The sequence below is a fragment of the Schistocerca americana genome, chromosome 3 (genome assembly GCF_021461395.2).
Source record: "Schistocerca americana isolate TAMUIC-IGC-003095 chromosome 3, iqSchAmer2.1, whole genome shotgun sequence".
NCBI classification, from domain to species: domain Eukaryota; kingdom Metazoa; phylum Arthropoda; class Insecta; order Orthoptera; family Acrididae; genus Schistocerca; species Schistocerca americana.
In genome coordinates, this window is record NC_060121.1 from 928,930,740 (window position 1) to 928,953,019 (window position 22,280).

Genomic DNA, 22,280 nt, shown 5'->3' on the forward strand with positions numbered 1-22,280 from the left:
CACAAGAACTTAATATTCTAAGAAAGACATTAATACAGTAAAGGCTTACTTCATTTTAGAGGGCCTAATGGTTTTATTTTGTCTATTTGGTAACTTTCAATGAAACCTACCTCTTCTTGCCTTTCCCCCGCTTACTCTGCCTTTTGGCAGACTGTTCTTCAGCGTATCTATTTGTGTGCGCTGGGTCAGTTCTCAATTCACGCACGTTGAGGTTCTTAGCCTACAACAAAGTATTTTTTACATTCATCTATAAATATAAAACCTTCAATTTTTGTAGTATTACTCTTTTTTGCCAAACAAGTTCATAAAACTGAATGTGACCCACATGAAAAATAGGGCAGGATGCCTTAGGACTACTGTATATTTTTTATGATGTGTACACGAGTAACTGTTCATCGAGCAAATTTTGAAAGTAGCTCTGTGAGTTTGCAGATAGGAATGGTTTTCTCAGAATACACAGATACAGACTACAAATTTGAGGTCTGTGGCAATTCACGGCAGCAGAAATGTACCCTTAGACTCTGCCAAGTAGCCTCAAACTCTTTGAAACACAGAGGGATATAATGTTATGTAATTAATTTGTTCATTTACTTGTAGGTACAAGTCTGCAGTCCTGATATACATGGAAATCCTGTACAAGAATACTGCAGCACACCACTAGAGCAGATAAAAGAAACTGGAGCACACCAATTACATACTACGTGGTAATTTGTTTCAAAGGTAACAGAAATGTTGAGCATTGGGCCAATCCAGAAGAGTAAAGATGTCATCTAAACTGATCTGAAGCAGCTGCACAATAACCCACTTTATTGATGGGCTGTACCATTTTGTTTTGGCTAGTGGTGTGCTAAAGCACTATGGCATTGGGATTTCAATCTGCACAACTAAAGAAATAATTACATAACATTATTTTTTCAAAGTGATTATTAAAATTTTATGAGTACCCCTTGTACACTTCAGTCTGAAACTACCATTTTGTAATGTATGCATCATGCAATTAATGTTCCTGTATAACAGAACATCATTAAAAAACGTAAAGTTACACAAATAATCAAACCTATAAAAAGAATTATGGGAAATGAGTCTTGCACAACTAACGTCAAACTGGTGTAAAATGTACTACATTCATGGGTACGAAAATGATTAGCAAATTAGTGCCTCTGCTCACAGTAGGTACATGCAATAGTGTCTACACTGTATATCCAAAGAAAGATGACACGAAGTGTTTTTCACTCAGAAATCTCATCTGGATGTTGGGTGATGATGAGAAAATCATATTATGACTCATGTCAGGAGAAACCCTACCAGCATGTCAGAGTTCAACAGTGATAGGATCAACGTTTAATATGACTGCAGTTTATTGTTCCGTAACATTGCTTCTGAGGTTAGTCGAGATTCCACGACTGCCAGGCAGAGATAGAATCGATGGGTTCAGAAGGGTCATAAACGAACTCAATGGCCCCACATATTTAGCACCCGAGAGGACATACATATTGTTAGCTTGGCCATGCAGGATCGTACAGGTGTGTCACATACTTTTAGTCAGTATATGAGCTTGTTTACAGCAAGATAAGTTTTACACAGACAGTGCAACAATGTATGGAGCACCACGGACAGTCAGCACAGTGCCCATTGTTGCAACTTCACTCGATGCAGCAGCAGGTGTTCCAACAGTGGTATGCCTAAAGAGAACACTAGATACAGGAGTGACACCATGTCTCTCTGATGAGTCTCGGTTCTGCATACAGTACCATGATAGGCGTATCTGTGTGAGAAAACTCTGAAGAGAACTGTTGTTGCTTGATTGCAGTTATCATCATCACAAAAGCCCAATAACTGGCATGGTATGGGGTGATCTTTGTTTCAAAACACAATCATTTTTTGTTTGCATGGTTTGTAATTTTTATAGCAGCCGATATTTTTCTGATGTGTCAAAGCTAGTGGTGATGCCATACCTTTGATGTACCAGTGAAGATATCATCTACATCTACATTTACATTTATACTCCGCAAGCCACCCAACGGTGTGTGGCGGAGGGCACTTTACGTGCCACTGTCATTACCTCCCTTTTCTGTTCCAGTCGCGTATGGTTCGCGGGAAGAACGACTGTCTGAAAGCCTCCGTGTGCGCTCGAATCTCTCTAATTTTACATTCGTGATCTCCTCGGGAGGTATAAGTAGGGGGAAGCAATATATTCGATACCTCATCCAGAAACGCACCCTCTCGAAACCTGGCGAGCAAGCTACACCGCGATGCAGAGCGCCTTTCTTGCAGAGTCTGCCACTTGAGTTTGCTAAACATCTCCGTAACACTATCACGGTTACCAAATAACCCTGTGACGAAACGCGCCGCTCTTGTTTGGATCTTCTCTATCTCTTCCGTCAACCCGATCTGGTACGGATCCCACACTGATGAGCAATACTCAAGTATAGGTCGAACGAGTGTTTTGTAAGCCACCTCCTTTGTTGATGGACTACATTTTCTAAGGACTCTCCCAATGAATCTCAACCTGGTACCCGCCTTACCAATAATTAATTTTATATGATCATTCCACTTCAAATCGTTCCACACGCATACTCCCAGATATTTTACAGAAGTAACTGCTACCAGTGTTTGTTCCGCTATCATGTAATCATACAATAAAGGCTCCTACTTTCTATGTATTTGCAATACATTACATTTGTCTACGTTAAGGGTCAGTTGCCACTCCCTGCACCACTACAATTTTCTAATGCTGCAACTTCTCTGTATACTACAGCATCATCCGCGAAAAGCCGCATGGAACTTCCGACACTATCTACTAGCGCATTTATATATATTGTGAAAAGTAATGGTCCCATAACACTCCCCTGTGGCACGCCAGAGGTTACTTTAACGTCTGTAGACGTCTCTCCATTGATAACAACATGCTGTGTTCTCTTTGCTAAAAATTCTTCAATCCAGCCACACAGCTGGTCTGATATTCCGTAGGCTCTTACTTCGTTTATCAGACGACAGTGCTGAACTGTATCGAACGCTTTCTGTGCTCTTTTCCAATCATTTGGAACCTTCCATTCCTCTAGAGACTTGCAGTACACGGCTGTTAGAAGGGGGGCAAGTTCTTTCGCGTACTCTGTGTAGAATCGAATTGGTATCCCGTCAGGTCCAGTGGACTTTCCTCTGTTGAGTGATTCCAGTTGCTTTTCTATTCCTTGGACACTTATTTCGATGTCAGCCATTTTTTTCGTTTGTGCGAGGATTTAGAGAAGGAACTGCAGTGCGGTCTTCCTCTGTGAAACAGCTTTGGAAAAAGGTGTTTAGTATTTTAGCTTTGTGTGTGTCATCCTCTGTTTCAATGCCATCATCATCCCAGAGTGTCTGGATATGCTGTTTCGAGCCACTTACTGATTTAACGTAAGACCAGAACTTCCTAGGATTTTCTGTCAAGTCGGTACATAGAATTTTACTTTCGAATTCACTGAACGCTTCACACATAGCCCTCCTTATGCTAACTTTGACATCGTTTAGCTTCTGTTTGTCTGAGAGGTTTTGGCTGCGTTTAAACTTAGGGTGAAGCTATCTTTGCTTTCGCAGTAGTTTCTTAACTTTGTTGTTGTACCGCGGTGGGTTTTTCCCGTCCCTCACAGTTTTACTTAGCACATACCTGTCTAAAACGCATTTTACGATTGCCTTGAACTTTTTCCATAAACACTCAACATTGTCAGTGTTGGAACAGAAATTTTCGTTTTGATCTGTTAGGTAGTCTGAAATCTGCCTTCTATTACTCTTGCTAAACAGATAAACCTTCCTCCCTTTTTTTATATTCCTATTAACTTCCATATTCAGAGATGCTGCAATGGCCTATGATCACTGATTCCCTGTTCTGCACTTACAGAGTCGAAAAGTTCGGGTCAGTTTGTTATCAGTAGGTCCAAGATGTTATCTCCACGAGTCGGTTCTCTGTTTAATTGCTCGAGGTAATTTTCGGATAGTGCACTCAGTATAATGTCACTCGATGCTCTGTCCCTACCACCCGTCCTAAACATCTGAGTGTCCCAGTCTATATCTGGTAAATTGAAATCTCCACCTAAGACTATAACATGCTGAGAAAATTTATGTGAAATGTATTCCAAGTTTTCTCTCAGTTGTTCTGCCACTAATGCTGCTGAGTCGGGAGATTGGTAAAAGGAGCCAATTATTAACCTAGCTCGGTTGTTGAGTGTAACCTCCACCTACAATAAATCACAGGAACTATCCATTTCTACTTCACTACAGGATAAACTACTACTAACAGTGACAAACACGCCACCACCGGTCGCATGCAATCTATCCTTTCTAAACACCGCCTGTGCCTTTGTAAAAATTTCGGCAGAATTTATCTCTGGCTTCAGCCAGCTTTCTGTACCTATAACGATTTCAGCTTCGGTGCTTTCTATCAGCGCTTGAAGTTCCGATACTTTACCAATGCAGCTTCGACAGTTTACATTTACAATACCGATTGCTGCTTGGTCCCCGCATGTCCTGACTTTGCCCTGCACCCTTTGAGGCTGTTGCCCTTTCTGTACTTGCCTGGGCCATCTAACCTAAAAAACCGCCCAGTCCAAGCCACACAACCCCTGCTACCCGTGTAGCCGCTTGCTGCATGTAGTGGACTCCTGACCTATTCCGCGGAACCCGAAACCCCACCACCCTATGGCGCAAGTTGAGGAATCTGCAGCCCACACGGTCGCAGAACCGTCTCAGTCTCTGATTCAGACCCTCCACTCGGCTCTGTACCAAACGTCCACAGTCAGTCCTGTCGAAGATGCTGCAGATGGTGAGCTCTGCTTTCATCCTGCTAGCGAGACTGCCAGTCTTCACCAAATCAGATAGCCGCCGGAAGCCAGAGAGGATTTCCTCCGATCCATAGCGACACACATCACTGGTGCCGAAATGAGTGACCACCTGCAGATGGTGCACCCTGTACCCTTCATGGCATCCGGAAGGACCCTTTCCACATCTGGAATGACTCCCCCCGGTATGCACACGGAGTGCACATTGGTTTTCTTCCCCTCTCTTGCTGCCATATCCCTAAGGGGCCCCATTACGCGCCTGACGTTGGAGCTCCCAACTACCAGTAAGCCCACCCTCTGCGACCGCCCGGATCTTTCAGACTGAGTGGCAACCTCTGGAACAGGACAAGCAGCCATGTCCGGCCGAAGATCAGTATCAGCCTGAGACAGCGCCTGAAATCGGTTTGTCAGACAAACTGGAGAGGCCTTCCGTTCAGCCCTCCGGAATGTCTTTCGGCCCCTGCCACACCTCGAGACGACCTCCCACTCTACCACAGGTGAGGGATCAGCCTCAATGTGGGCAGTATCCTGGGCAGCCACAGTCGTAGCCCGATCGGGGGATGCGTGGGACGAGCTGGCCGTCCCCGAGAAACCCCCATCCAGACCCCCACAGTGATGCCCATTGGCAACAGCCTCAAGCTGTGTGACCGAAGTCAACACTGCCTGAAGCTGGAAGCGAAGGGATGCCAACTCAGCCTGCATCTGAACACAGCAGTTGCAGTCCCTACCCACGCTAAAAACTGTTGTGCAAAGAACGTCTGAACTAATGAACAGAGAGCACAAACAAATTGACACAAAATTTAAACGGTTATTAAAATACAAGATTGCCTAGTGTATGCAGTAATGCTGCTACTTGCACACTGCTGACACACTGCTCAGCGGCGGAAGGAGACTACGCGATTTTACACTATTCACTACGCAATTTTACACTGCTCTCTGCCGCCGTTGCATAAGCAGCTGCCAGCAGAAAGTCGTATACTCCTAGCTCAGTTATTTGTTACATAGTTTAATTCTTAATTTCTTTGCGTGTTTTTGGTACTTGCATTGTTTAATTCATAAATTTCGGGCGTATTATAGTATTTCTTACTATAACACAATGATGTGCAAAACTGAAGGACAAAAGTAACTTTCGCAAGACGTGTCACTGCCAAGTTACACAGCTCGATGAAATTTGGACCGTACATAGAAAGAGCTGCTATATTATAGTGAAGAAAGTAACTGAAAAAAGTACACAATAATGCAACAAGATGAACAGAAATGACACTTACCATATTTACCTGATTATAATATGAGCCGAATCTATTGCAGTTAGATTTTTTTCAAGGCCCTGCAACTTCACAGTAGGGCTTAACAATGATGACACTGTCTTGGGTAAATTGATTCAGAGGTAAAAATAGCCTCCACTTGCGTCTCTGTGTGGAGACTACTCTGGAGGATATTGCCATCAGGAAAAACAAAACTGGCATTCAATGGGTTGAAACAGTGTAATGATACATCCTCTAATCTGATAGCAAGAGGGTGCAAGGACACTTTATGGGGGGTGACTCTGGTTTCAGCAGGTCGCATTTTTTTCATCTGATGTGCACCTCAGGCGTCGTGCAATGATGCAAGATCTCCATTCGACATGCTTGTTTTGTCATCAGTATTTCCTCTGAGCCTGCAACACTGTGCACCGCACCATGGAGACACTTCTAGCGAAGTTCTGTAGTTCGGGCTTGTCAACAATGTTAAACATGTCTCTGATGTTCATCCCAAGAAATGAGAAAGTTTGCAGAAGTCTGTACGAGGCCACAACATTATCAAGTTCAAGGATACTGTACTTGAGCTAGTCTGTGGACAATAAATCCAGGCAATGTTCAGTATTTGGAGTTTTATTCTACGAGGTTTTTCTGGTATTTGTGGAGGTCTTGTCTGACCAGTGCCAGGGTCAAACTCCAAGAAATTTTAAGCAAGACAGGACTCCCTCAGAAGTGGTGACCCTGCTTTCAAACTGGAAGAATATACAGTTGCGGACAATCAATGCTGTTGCGCTTAAGGTGCGGATATTAAACAGCAATGTTAAGACCTGCAGAGTGTTTTATTATTATTATTATTATTATTTTTGTATAAGCCAACAAAAGACCACGACATTCAACTATTGAATTTGGAGTGGGCTTTGACGTTTGCCCAGTAGTTACGCATCCTCTGGTTGTGTTGTTCCTTCCTCTCCCGTGTCCAGAGGACACAAGTCTTCTTTCTCAGTAGTCTGTCCTGGAACCTCTTTTGTCTAAGCTTCTTCCTGAGTATTGTCTGATGCTTCAAGTTTCCTTCTGTTACTCCTAGTTCCTGAAGATCTTTCTCCACTTCCGTCAACCATGGTGACTTGGTCTTCGTCTTTTGCCAGTAACAGAGAAACTGGTTGGACAATCTGTCATGATGCATCCTGTAAATGTGTCTATAAAATTCTAGACATCTTCTCCAAGGTACATCTGTGATTCTTTCACTGTACTTTTAGAGCTCTCGGTTGGGTCACCTTCCTTGACTGGCCCCAGTATCTTCCACATTATCTTTCACTCCTGGATTTCGAGCTTTTCAGTAAATCCCTTCCTATTGAATATTAAATATTCTGAAGCATATAAGGCTTCAAAACAGATAACTAGGTCATCAGAAAATACCAAGCAATCAACACTGAGCCCATTGCACTTATGTCCAAGAGAGATAACATTTGGAATCCCTTCTCAAGCTAACTTCTTCCGCCACTCTCTTATTACCTTTTCAAGGGTACAGTTTAAGAGGAGAGGGGGACAGACCATCTCCCTGTTTTATTCCCAATTTGATTTAAAAACTTTCTGAGAGGGTTCCTCTGAATTCTACTCGTGACCTGGTGTTGCCTTAAGTCTATTGGATAAGGCTGTGGGTCTTCTCATCTAGCCCTAGTTCTTGCAGGATCTTCATGAGAAAAGGTCTACCAACTGAGTCATATGCCTTCTTGAAGTCAACGAAGATGATTATATAATTCTTAACAGCCAGTTTTACTTGTAACACTGACTTCTGGTTCAGTATCTGTTCGGTACAAGAGCATCCTTTCTAAATCCTGCCTGGTATTCCCCTAGCTGTGGGTCCAGTTGAGGTTTGGCTCTGTTTAGTAAGGCCTTGGAGAAAATCCTTTATAAGACCAACGAGATTCCTCGATAATTGTCTATGTCAGTCACGTCCCCTTCCAGTTACTAATTAATGTTTGAGTCTCCCAAATGTTTTTTTGAGATTTCTGTCAACTTGCTTACAGTCCTGTCTCCCTCCATAGTTCAGCCACTATTGAGTCTTCTCCTGATGCTTTGTTCTTTTTCAAGGATGGGATGATTTCTGTTAGTACTACTTTCGTCGTGGGTTGTGAGTTTGGAGGCTTGGTGCTGTCCTGGTAATCAAAGAATGTGTCAGGTGATTCACAGTTCAGGAGCAATCTTCCAGTCATTCAGGATTTTTTCAGTTTGCTAGATGTTTTGGATTATTTGAGTAATTTTTTTGAGTGAATTTGGGCATGAATTCTTCAAGAGTTCTGCTCAATTCCGTCCTCCCCTGATGTTTTATTGCTTTTAAGTTTCTTGATGCGCGCATAAATTTCTTCTTGTGTTGGTGGTGATGAGTTCTGTGGTGAGATTTCTGGCTGCACTTTACGGAATCTCTCTTTGGGTTCGAGACAATTAAAAAGCTGTGAAAAATATGTGGCTAGTACTTGGCAATTTTCTTTATTATTGTTTTTATTATTTTCGGGTTTACCTGTTTGTGTATATATATATATATATATATATATATATATATATATATATATATATATATATATATATATATATATATATATATATATAAAAATTAGGACACCATTTCTAATTCGATTCAAATTGACTTGTTTGAGCTATTTTCAAATTTACATGCATCAAGTGTTAAGTACACAAATTCAATACATAAAATTTAAAGCATAATGACTTCATGTAGATTCCCAGGTAAAAAGCATACACTCATGTCAAACATTGTAACAGAAAGTGGAGTAATGGGAGACGAGGAAAGTTTCACATCAGGAATAAAGCTAGTGAGGTCTCCCCAATCATTGGCGTCAATACCCGCCTCATCCGACAGCCACAGAGGCTGTCAGTTTCGGAAATACACATCATCTGCGAGACTCTCCCATGTATCGAACACTACACCCCTTCAGTTGAGTGTGTGGCCAATGTCAATGAGTAAATGTTCACGTGATGCTTCATTTTTGCCCTCCGATTTTCAATGAGATTAAAATCTGGCACTTGAAATGACCAGTCGATCATGTCAACATCGCCAATTGCAAAAACCACTGCCAAGCACTTTGATTTGTGTGAATTGGTGAGTGTTCCTGCTGAAACTGGATCATTCCATTGGGACAATGCATACTAACAGCCGGCACCACAGAGCATTTCATGATGTGCACATACTGATCTGTGGCAGGTGACCAAAAATATGGTTAAACATCTGTGCCCCATTTGATGTCATCCACCCTCAGCATGATACTGTGGTACTACCAACAAGCAAATGTGGCACCATGTATTGTGGACCGTAATGTGCTCCCCATAGCCTGTAGACTATCATGGGACTCTCATCCACTGAGCTAAATACCGATTCATCTGAAAAGACGATGTGGTCCCAGTCATGGTCTGCATTCAATTCAGCAAAGGCAGGCCTATGAAGTTTGTGATAATCAGAGAGGGTCCCTTCATCAGCAACCCTACGGACACTAATGCCGGGAACTTGTATGCGGTTGTGAACAGTTTGAAAGTATCCAAAGAAATTGGTCTCATTCTTGAGTTGGGTGGCGTTCAAGAATGGACGTTCTATACTGGTGTCAATTAACACACATCTTTCTGAAGCTTTGACACCTTTCCTAATCCTGACCATTGAAACTGGCCATTACTCTTGTCTCAAACCACTGCTTTACCCATTTCTGGGCACAGCGACGTTGAACGTCAAACCTGACTGCCGCTTCATGAGCACTAAAACTATCACACTGCACGAACCTATGTATGCTGACACATGGCAAGAAATGACTGTTTGTCATATACCTGCCTGTGGCACAGTGTGTTATTTTCTGTATACCTTGGCTGTATTCATAAAGCTTCTAACACACTCAACAAACAATACAATGTAAAAAAATAAATAAATAAAACCCAACTACACAGATTTGTTTTTATTTGTTGATTCAAGGCAGAACCATCTTGGTCTTTCAAAAAGATAAAAGCAAGCATTATAATGTGTAAATAAAACAATATGTGATTGTTATAGGCGTTAACAGAAAATCAAAGCAAGGCAAAGTTGTTGCACTAATAAGGGGACAAATACATTGCCCAGAAGTGTCCTATATATTGTGCTGCCACTGTTGCCAGTGTGTGCTGTATTACCAATGGTGCAAGCTGTACAAAACCAGAGTACTGGAGCTTATCAAGACATGTGTACAGTTTTTTTTGTCAACTGTACACAAACTCTTTGGGTTCTTCACACAGATTTCAGACTCCACAGCTTTTGGCAATCAACTTTTTTTGTGGTGGTGGGTGATTTATTCATAAAGAGACATTAGCAGACTTATTTTTGACTGATTGTTGGCTTGTCATGTCTACCTCGGAGTTTCTAACATGTTTCATTAAAGTCTTTGAGATTACCCACTTTTGTGGATTGGCAGCATGTTTTGGAAAGTAACGTAGTGTGATGCAGAAAGACAGCAATCTTTAGTACCTTCATGAAGCATGTACAATGTTGGGACAGTGTTGACAACAGCACAATGTAATGCAAGAAATTTTCACTGCTATCTAGGATAAAGATAATCCTAACTCTGAAAACCAGTCTCTATTTTTGTAAGCCCACTGTAACTCTAAGCATTGGTAGCTTACTGTGAAGAGCCAGTAAGCATTTTGTCAAGTCACAATCTTAACTAGTGGGAAATGTGAAAAGAAAAATGTTTTATTTCATTTGTTGTTTCTCTGTAGCACTTAGTTACATGCCTTGAAAGTGCCTTAACTACACTACATCCCATGTTATAGTGCTCCTGAAAAAGAAAAGCTCACCTTTTTTACTCTTTCTTCAAATTCTCGTATTAGTTCTTCACAATCCAAGTTCTCTTCTGGTTCCCAAGTATCTTGAGAGTGTGGGTATCCTCGCCAGTGGATCAAATACTCTTTTTTTCCATTTCTTTTATGGTGCACTTCCATTATCTTCTCCACCTTAAAAAAGTACTTATTTAATACTTAATCTGCAATTTGTGGCAAGAAAAGTCTATACAAAATTAACATTTTAAGCTAGTTTAACAAAACACAAAACAACTACAGTTTGAAAGTATGCATTACATAGGGCTGCAAACATTCTGACAACAATAACAATGGGAAATCAAGAATTCAGATACATGATAATCCAAAGTTATAGTACCCACCTGTCCACTGAACAAGTAACGTGTCATTTGTTCAAGTATGAAAAGGGGGTGTGTGGATTAAAACAATGGGTTCTGATGGGTTTGTACTTCAGAGTTTCAGGTACGTAGCCCAGAACCAACATAAGACTTGGATAGAATGCATAAATTAAATGAAAGAGAGCAGGATAAACTAACCTACAAATATTATATATTTAAGAAAGAACTGTTTGAATCAGAAGAAACAATGAAAAGACGTAACTAAGCATATAGATTTCCCTCCCTCCCTTCTGTTTTCCTTCCCCCAAAATTCCATTTTTCTCCCCCATATCTTCGAGATTATCACATATGACATGCATACAGTAACAAAAATCTGTAACACTAACTCAGAGCTTAGAGAATTTCAATTTATTATCCAGTAAATTCATTTTGTTATCAGAATTTATTGGTGAAATCCGATTACCTAGAAACTGTGCTAACTGCAAAATACCTGCAATATAAAACTTCGTAATCGTCGTTCAAGTAAACATGTACGTAATCGCTAATTTTGAGGTAAAGTAGATCAAATGCATATACAAATAATTGAAGTATCCCTACAGCTATTGTCGGAAATGTGTTGGCAACTTTTGCATTCATTTAGTTTTAGAGTAATTAGCATTATCATCAAAAACGTTGGTACTGAAGTAGGATCTGACATTCTGGCAAAATAGACAGCATAATTCCATAGGAATTATTGTCGTATCTAAGAGTTCATATTCAGAAGGGAGTCTCTGAACTATTCAGTTAATCAGGAATATAAGTGTTTAATTGCAACTTATAAAATGACAGTGGACAACAATATCTGAGAGTAGCATTGACAATTGTAAACTTGTAAAAGGTAAATTTAGGGAGCCATTTTAGTCAGCCTGTGAAGGTTATGATATAAGCAAGATCTGTGTTCAAAATTACTGCTACTGCATAATGTATGCGGACCAGTTAGTGCAAACCACAAGTTGCAAAAGATGCTGAGTTTTATCTAAATTCATGTTTGAGAGTTCATTCAGTGACCGATTTTCAATAATTGAATGAACTCGCAATTGTTTTCATGACCAGTGTTAATCTTCAATAATGCTTACTGTGACAAAGGATCAGACTGTGAACTGTTATTTTCAAATTATACTTACTGTGCATGGCATATTCATTCTGATATGACTACCAATTTGAAAGGACCATGTAACTGGAGAATGAATTAATGATTCACTTGCCACACATAAACTTCTGGATCACTTCACTGTTACGATAGAGCACTCTAATAATCTCAATATGGAACATCAGTAGAGTACATTATGTGTTTGTCTGTTTTGTTTTAGGACACAAAAACAACTAGGGTCATACGCATCCATATCAGAAGTGTAGAACACAAAGACAAAGAGAGGAGTTAAAAACAACTACACGTTAATCCCAATTGATTGAAGAGAAGACAGCTAAAAACAGGCATTTGGAGAAAGGGCTATAAAATACGCCACAGAGAAACAGAGGTCATGAACTATCTATTAAATGGCTTTTTCCATATTGCTATGATGGATAAAAAGTAAAACATGTTAAACAGCTTGCGCATCCTTTGCTAAAACATCCGGCAATTCATACAGCAAGCACAAAGCAGAACTAAATGGTTACAAAAAAGGGCATTCCATCAAAAAAATGTCAAACCGTGAAATGTTGAGTGCAATGAACATAAAGTGGTGGGGGAGCATCACTTGACGAACGGCGCTGGCTAAACAGACAGTGCCCGATACATAACTTAGCTAAAATGGTAACCCAGAGCTTGTTCCCATGAAGGGATGTTCAATGGTGATGCCGAAGTGACACCGCTTGCTGACAGATGGCAACACAGAGATCAATTGGAGGGTATGTAAGAACCAGCGAGATGAGGTATGAGGATGCAACCTTCGCTGCAGCGTCAGCGGCCTCATTTCCTGTCAGATCGACATGACCAGGAACCCATATAAACAAAACAGTGGCACCATCAAGAGTGAGCAAGTGACAGCTTTCCTGGACCTGTTACACTAAGAGATGGACAGCGTACAGTACACAGAGGCTATGAAGGGCACTGAGAGAGTTGGAGCAGATGACGCAATTGCAAAGCCTGTGTTGCTGGCTGTACTGTGTGGCCTGATACAGAGCAAAGAGCTCTGCTACAAATACTGAGTAGTGTTCCAGAAGCCGATACTGAAAAATGCCGGCACCAATGACGAAGACAAACCTGACATCAAGGTCAGTCTGAGAACCAACAGTGTACATAAAGTTACTACCAAGAAGTTCTGTGCAAAGGTTGTGAAGCTGAAGGCGATACAGCGAGGCTAGAGTAGCATCCTTTGGAAGTGAATGAAAGCCGAGGTGAACATAGGCCGCCACACGAAGCCAAGGTAGTGAAGGGTTTACCCCCACCAGGAAAGAAAGTTGCACGTAGCGCGAAGTTCAGCTGCACGAGCATGAGCCAAAAGCGAACTCCAGGAGGCAACAGAGAAGAGGGATGCATTGATATGGCGTACGAGGAACGGACATGCAGATGCATAAACGAAACACCTATAGTCTAGTTTCGAATGGACAAGGGACCAGTACAAATGAAAGAGTGGTTTGATCTGGTCCCCAGGAAGTACCACTGTGGCCATGCAGGACACTGAGGGATCGCGTGCAACGGGCTGCCAGGTAAGACATGTGGGAGGACCAAGAAAGGTTCCTTTCGAGCATGAGCCCTAGGAATTTTGTAGTTTCAACGAGTGGAAGAGCAACAGGCCCAAGATGTAAAGACGGTGGAAGAAACCAATTGCACCACCAGAAATTCATACAAACGGTTTTGACAGTGGAAAAACGAAAGCCATTGTCAGTGCTCGACTGAGACATAGCTGAAGACACTGCTCAATGAGACGGGTCCATGGAGAACTGCAATAAATGGCAAAATCATTAACGAAAAGGGAGCTGGAGATGTCCTGCAGTAGACAAGCCATTATAGGGTTAATGGTTATACTAAAGAGGATGACGCCCAGGATGAAACACCAAGGCACACCGTTTTCCTGGATAAAAGTGTCTGACAAGGCAGAACCCACACATACATTGAAAGCTCACTCTTTTAAAAATCCCTGAACGAAACGGGGCAGGCGACCACAGAAGACGCATATGTAGAGAGTACGGAGGATACCAGTCCTCCAACAGGTGTCATAGGCTATCTCCAAATCGTAAAATATGACCACAGCCTGGGACTTCCACACAAAACCATTCATGATGTGGGTGAACAAAGTGACGAGATGGTTAACTGCAGAACGGCGTGCTCGCTTAAAATCAACAATGGTGAACTGCCTGCAACAAAAGGCACTTCACATGTGACCGCTCAAAACTGACATTACTTATCAGGAAATGATAACGTCCATATTGTTAACACAATAGCACTGAGACACAACAGGCCTATCTGGTTGTTCAAGAACTGTTACAGTATGTGGCTAGCTGTTTATCTGTGCTGAAATTAATAGTGAATGAGGCTTGACCTGGCCATAAATTGTAGGTTATTTAACAAAAAGTGCAATTACAGTATGTGGACTGAAATCTTGCCTACTTTAGACAATACTTTTCAGCCAGATTCAACAGAGGCACAGCTACCAAGGCATATTAGCACAGGTAAAAACGCTACGCTTCATTTGGTGCCCCATGGATTTGCAGCACTTTACAGGGAAAATACAGGTTTTAAGAACTCATGTAACAGAGCAGTGGACTTTAAAATTATTCACAGTGGAACTGATGAAGTGATTGTTAAACAGTGAAAAACAATCGTGTGGCATATAAATTAACTGAATTTACATGTAAACAATAAGTAGGACAGTGCACAGACAATTTTATGAACATTGGAAACATTTAATTGTTTGGAATTAGGCACAGAAACTGATGCTGTTATGCAGAAAAAGCTTGACAAATGGGAAACATTGTACTGCCTGAAAGCAGCAGCATTGACTATCCTGGACAGCTGCCAATCAATGACGTCACACCCCGGAGCATGACAGCTGAATGACTCAAGTCAGAGCAGATGTAATCAACACAATATGCAGAACCAACGTGAAAATTACAAGCTGCAGCAATTAGCAGACGATGACACGGCAGCCACAGTTGGTGACGGAAAATTAGCACGGTAAGAGTGTTTGTATCATTGAGTGACTTATTTGTTCAGCCAAAATGAGTAACCCAGAAGTTAAGGACATTGTATTGAGGGTTACAGGACAAGAAGTGTCAGCAAAGGAAGACAAGAAGTCATTACTGGTACAGTTAATGACACCACAGGAGCATGTTGTTAGAAAGTTAATGAGTAATACTGGGAGTAGCATTAAATATGATGTTAGTTTACATTCAGAAATAAATGAAATGAATACGGTCTTCAGAAATGTAAATTTAAGTCTACAAAATACAAACAACAAATAAGATAACTGGGTTAGGAATACAACCAAATGAAGTGTAACAGAAAATTCTGGTTCAAATTTAGAAAATTATGTCACTGATGAGTTGCCAGATGAAAATTTGATTAAAAACAAATTTAATAAGGGTATGGAAGTAGTTGATTTTTATCAGGATAATTTAACCGATGGAGTAAAAACTTTTTCTTTTGGTGGTGATAATGAAATGATTTCTGAATTAAAGCAGATAACTGCTGCTGATATTAGAAAGTAGAGGTAGGTAATGAGAATGTTGATGTAAGTAGTGGTACATTTGAGGATGCTGAGATGGTAAGTGTGCAGAAAGTGACTGATGACAAGTGTGCAGAAAGCGAATGAAGCTGTTGGCAGAGCAAATGATTTGGAGCAGGAAGCTAATGACAAAGGAGAAAGTGAGTAATTGATACTTTGTAATGATGTAAAAGAGCAGCAGTTGTTGAGATTAAGGCAGATGTTTTGAAGAGAACAGAAACAGAGTCTTTACCAGTACTACATGAAGTGGTTAGCCAGGCTTATGAGTTTATTGAGGGAGATGTGTGTGTGAAGTGTCATCAATTAGCAGTAGTGTTGATGAGCTTAAAATGAATGAAGTGGAAATAAAAAAAACTGACCAAAAGTATAAAGATGTGTGTGAAATTGCGAATAAATGTGATACCAGTAAGGAAGTGATGAGTGATACTCCACTAAAATAGGTAATAGTGTGAATGGATGTTAGAAGGTTAAAGAAGATGAGACTTTGATAATCAACAGTATTGTAGGTGCTCTGCCACAAATTGAACTTAGGGTAAATAAGATTGAAAATTAATGTGACAAAGTTTTTGATGAATGATTACCTAAGTTGTTGATCTGGGTGTAGTGCAAACAACTACGAACTTAGTATGATGGCGATGAATTGATTGTGGATGCAGTACAAGTAAGTAATATCCAAGATCTTGGACTCGATCAGAAAATTGTTGATGTAAATACTGATGTTCTTGATGTGACAGGAGAGTGTTTACAAGTAGTAAATGACACTGTTGATAATGTTGCTGTTCTTGCTAGCAAAGAATGTAAAGCTCTGATAATTAGTAACAAGGTACGTGAAATGAAATGTAACAAGTGTAATGACAGTATTGCGGCACTGAAGTGTGAGTTAGCTGAGAAAAAATCATAAAATTAAAGAAATGTGCTGCATTTCTGTGATAGATATGTGCTAAGCATTAGAGATAGATAAAGAAGTTCACAAACAGTCCTATTTAGCGAGGAAGTGCAAAATGTTTATTTTCCATGTAAATTTGCAAAAAGTAATTTTCAGTGTCAAGATTCAAAAAGTAAATTTCTATACTTGTACTTCTCATGCAAGTGCAATGAGAACAATTCCAAAAGTGAATGCCAAAGAACTGAATGTGAATGTCAAAGAACAGAATTTCAACTTGGATATAATGGACATTGTATTTGCGTGGGGGTTACATGTACAAAGCAGTGTTTTTGCAGATGTTCTGAAACGCGGGTCCAATTAATAGTGAACCTACCAGCAAGTAGGGGGTTCAGTAATCTGCACTGAATTCCTTATGGGCGATATTGCTTACCTTAGCTGGGTGTCTCACCCCTCCTTTTTCCTGAGACATTCAATCTCTTCTACTATTCAGTATGTATCTTGTAAGTTGATCAGTAATTTTCTTCGACTTGTGTATGATCTTTAGTATAGTAATGTATTTGAGTATAGTTTTTTCTGTGCTATTTGTTTATACTGGATTAATGATAAGTAATTGAGCTACAAGAGGATGCTAGCAAGTATAAAATACAAGACATATATGGTATTTGGTAGAATTGATGGGAAGATGGATTTCTTTTGATTTGAAGTTGATCGAGAATAATTTTGTTTCACCATTAATAAATTTCCTTCAGCCAAAAGGTAAGGTGAATGAAAAATGAAAAGTCTATTAGGTTATGTGAAAAATGTGCAAGTATCTGAAAATCAGGTAATCAGCCAATGTGTAGAGTCAGTAGGAATTTCTCAGCAGAAATAAAGAGAGAATTTTCTGAATACATGGTACAGTACTATTTATGGTAATATATAAAAGTTAGAGATATCTGTTAATGTGTGTTAAAGATGCCTATGGCAATGTATGTGGAATGAGAAAGCAAAGTTGGTATGTGTATTGCACTTTATGTATCAATTTAAAATAATATGATGGAATACAGCTTTTGCACTCATTTATTTTCAAAGTAATTAGCATTTTTATCAAAACAAACAGCATAATTCAACAACAATTACTGTCATACCTAAAAGGTCACATTCAAAAGAACCTCTCCTCACAATTCAGTTAATCACAAATGTAAATGTTTAACTGATATGAGCAAGATCTGTGTCCAAAATTACTGCACAACGTACAACTGCACAAATTACAAGTTGTAAGAGATGCCAAGTTTTATCTAAATTCCATATTTGAGAGTCTATTCAGTAACCGATTTTCAGTCATTGATTGTGAACCCTAATTGGTTTTATCAACTGTGTTAATCTTCAATAATACTTACTGTGACAATAGGAACAGGCTGAGAACTGCTTCATTTCCAGATTTTATTTACTGTGCAAAGTGTGATCTTTTGATATGGCTACCATTTGGAAAGGAGAGTGTAATTAGGGAATATATTAATGATCTACCTGCCACATGTAGTAAACTTCGGGATCACTTCACTGTCAGGTTACTGCACTCGAGTAATCTCAATTTGGAATATCAATTGAGTGTAATATGTGGCTAGCTCTTTATCTACGCAGAAATTAATAGTGAGTGCGACTTGATCTGGCCATAAACCACAGGTTATTTAATAACGAAGTGCAGTTAAAGTAACTGGACTGAAAACCTCGAGTGGAATACGTCATTTACAATAGGCTACTTTAGACAACCACTTTTCAGCCAAATTTGATAGCGGCGCAGCCATCGGAGGCACATTAGCACAGGTAAATACGGCTATGCTTCAAAGACAAGGACACTACATCACAACAGGACATTTACAGTGAGAACAAAAATTCTTGAAGAAATTTAAAGATGTATAATAGACTGAACTACTCGTAATGAGTATAAATTTGTTTTCATCACTAGTTATGCTACAGTGTGCCATTTGGAACTTGCCACCTTGTTTCCAGGTCGTATTTGAATATCCAAGTTTTGTCTCCTACGATAATTTCATCAAAAAGGCAGTATCTTCTTCAATGCATTGCAGAAGGTCTTCGAAAGCACACACACCTCTGATTTTGGTCATCCATTAAGACCTTCAGGACAAGTTTACAGCAGATCTTTCGCACTGCCAAATCTTCAGTGATAATGGTGTACACTGTCATCTTATCAACACCAATAGTGCTCCTCAGAAAGAATATCGCCTTCTCCTCAGTGATTGCCATTCGAGTTCCTGAAGCATCTTCATAATACCTGCATGTTTTTCGAACCTACCAGTAACAAATCTAGCAGCCTGCCTCTGAATTGCTTTGACATCTTCCTGCCTTATAGCCACGATTCACATCCCTTAACATCAAATAAATCACAGGCAACTGAAGATTAAAAAATGTATAGTACTGGGAGGAAAGTGTACAGTTGGGCAGTAACTGAGAGGATTTGTATTAAAGCTTTTATGTATATCTCCATTTTTACCTCATATGAAGTTTCATCAGGATTAACACCATTTTCGGTTTCTTCACTGCTGACTGTTCCTTCTTTCTTTCCTTTAGCTTTTGTTCTGCCAGTCTTCACATTCTCTTCTTTGACAGTGGGCTCCTGGAAGATACAAATGGAATGTGAAGTGTATAGAGAGTAATAAAGTACCCAACACACGGCAATGTACCACATGACACTGGGAGAAAAAGGAGGGGTGGGATAGAGGGGGGAAGGTTGAGTTAAGTTTCTTTCTGGTAGATAACTATTTCTTTCTGGTAGATAACTATCTACAACAGGCAGCAGTTTAAATCTTTTTTACGATATTTTATACCACGTGTTGTGTGTGCTTTGCCAAGCAGCATAGTTCAATTGAGAAAACAAACCATGTGCACAACTGCAACACATAGGATCTACTTTTGCTCATCTAAAATAGTCATAGTATCTAATATGATATGGTTAAAAATCAATGGATGTTATCCTCAGTTTTAAAGACTGTCATGTTCACCAAGTCTATGAGGAAAATTACAACCACCTGTTGCAATGTCGCACAGACTTTTTTGCACTCACTTCAACTATGATTGTGTGGTTCAGGACACAGAACGTAAGCCATAAACGATCCATGTGAAAATTGGTTAAAACTGCTGTTTATAACAGGCAGTTATTGAAACACTCTATCTACAAGCACACTCTGATGTCTGTAGTGATTTAATATAGTTATGAAATACAAATACATAAATTGGCAATTACTATAGTATGTAACACACACTGGTAATAGTCCTCATAACACCTTGATAATAATCTTCTCTTAATGTCCTCAATTTGCCTGGATGCACTGCTGAAGGCCCAATTGGAAGATTTCTGTAATACATCTTAACATATCCTGCAGAATGGTGCTTATTTCACAGTAAATGGCAGTCCTAAGTTCATCAACTGCCTGTAAATGACTGGAAAAACTCTTTCCATCACATAATCACATAATAAATAATCGATAGCTGTTAAATCTAGGGAACAGGATGGCCATCTCCCACTGGCGAAGTGGGGTATCACCTGGTTTGGAAACGATTGAGTGCAGCCATAATTCAGTGTAGTGTGTAAACCATTCACTGTCTTGTTGGAACCAGATGTTATTCTGCTACATTTTGTAGTAGTGACTTGCATTCAGTGTTGCTATGGATCCAGCGTCATCCTCAAAAAACTAGGATCAATAATCTCATACACAACAACTGCACATGATATCACAACATTTGGATTCAACAAGAGCTTTTCATGTAAATGTCTTAGATTTCCTGAAACCAGTAATGGAAGATTCGCTTATTAACATATCCAGTTGTGAAAAGTGTGCTCCACCTTATATTTGTGGTTGTTGGAGAAATTGTGGTTCTCAGTTAAAGTGCGCGTCATTTATGTTGGCGGCTGAGTTTAGGTTCGTTCTGCGCATCTGACGTTAAAAAATACAGTCAGCAAATGAACAGAGAACGACGTTGCCAGATCTCGACTGCAGAGCAGAGCACGGACGAGTGTCTTCCGTTTTAGAAACGTTCAGTCATAAATAAAGTAATAGAACGAAAGCAATGTCTTGATGGTTCCCACTGCTTTGACACACTTATCATTTGATTTCACAAAAACTATTTGGCCCAAAAATTAGATTTTTACACATCTTCTTGACTGATACCTTCCCCCCATAAATAACTTAATTTTGTTTCGATGTTCAACCCAGTTATTGTGCAGCATTAAATGTAGTAAACCATTGCACGAAATTTTGAAGAGTTTGCAGAGGTAAAAGTCCATAGCGTATACTTTCCGTATGGTCGATTTTAGTTGCCACAATGTTGGGAATGAAATGTGGACAAGGTACCTAAATTTCATATAAAATTTACTGTATAACAATATCTCATTTAATTTAAGTACCACATAGGTGTCGTATGCAATATTGAGAAATATTCCGTCTTTCGCGACTGTAATTAAAGTTTTATTTACATCGGGCGCGTTTGGCTTTATTTTAAAGCACTTCAATCAGTCAAAGGAAGTGGGGGGAAGGTATCAGTCAATAAGATGTGTAAAAATCTAATTTTTGGGCCAAATAGTTTATGTGGAATCGAATGATAAGTGTGTCAAAGCAGTCGGAGACACCATGTGTCAGCACAGGTGAGCAGTGCAGTGACAAAATCGCGCACAGCGCGGAATGCGGGGAGCACCGTCTCTGTAGCAGCAAAAGGGTTAATGCGGCCGCGGTGGCTTTACTTCATAAACTGCGCGCTCCCCCCTAAACGTAAGCTTGCGAACTATACTACACTATGGCACTGCTTCTCTTGGCGCGTGCGTCGTGTGCAACTGGCAACGCAGCAATCTCCCGTGTCTGGGCGGGCACGCGCGAGCCGCCAAGATAAAAGAATTCAACCATAGTTATTGCAAGAATGCCAACACAGTTAACAAGTATGTTTTGACTATAAATGTCTCAACTCTTGAGCCACCTGCAGTTTACATGGATGAAACTTCAAATCATACAGTAGGTGGCTCAATGAACACCTGGGACTGTACTATCATGTCATCCACACTTACTCCATGTTCTAACATTTGTTACCCAGTCTGATGACTTATTGTTCAAAATATCACGAATGGCTCTTCACTGTCTCCCCTGTATGCAACTACTGATCCACTGGGTGCAGCCAAAGGGTGATCACTGTTCTGTTGCAATGCCTATTGCCCCAATTAGCAACTGCACACAGTACCGTTCCATGGTACATTAGTTGCTTTATTTCCTATTTAGCGATGTATGCATCTGCAGCATTCAAAGCGCATTTCGTCAGGTTTGCTAACTGCAACTGGTAGATAAAATTATGTTCCACTATGCAGATCCACAAATGCACTTACGAGTGGCTTCTGGATCTCACAGCATGAACAAAAGCAATTGGGGAAAAGATGTGAAGAGACAGTCTGTCATGTAACGTGTAGCCCAACGAGTACCAATAATGTCACTTTTTCT

At 40.1% G+C, this 22,280-nt stretch overlaps 1 protein-coding gene across 4 annotated transcripts in view; it reads right to left on the reverse strand.

The window, feature by feature from the left end:
- The window catches only part of LOC124607120 (heterochromatin protein 1-like), a 135,642-nt gene that overhangs the window by 2,947 nt on the left and 110,415 nt on the right, over positions 1-22,280 (reverse strand). For 3 of the 4 annotated variants that reach the window (XM_047139322.1, XM_047139326.1, XM_047139323.1), the window contains 3 exons: positions 19,295-19,417; positions 10,874-11,029; positions 111-220 (listed from right to left, as the gene is read on the reverse strand). In XM_047139322.1, the coding sequence (XP_046995278.1) occupies positions 111-220; positions 10,874-11,029; positions 19,295-19,417 (389 nt within the window). The remainder of the gene's footprint in view (positions 1-110; positions 221-10,873; positions 11,030-19,294; positions 19,418-22,280) is intronic. The other variant, XM_047139325.1, reaches the window with a different exon arrangement.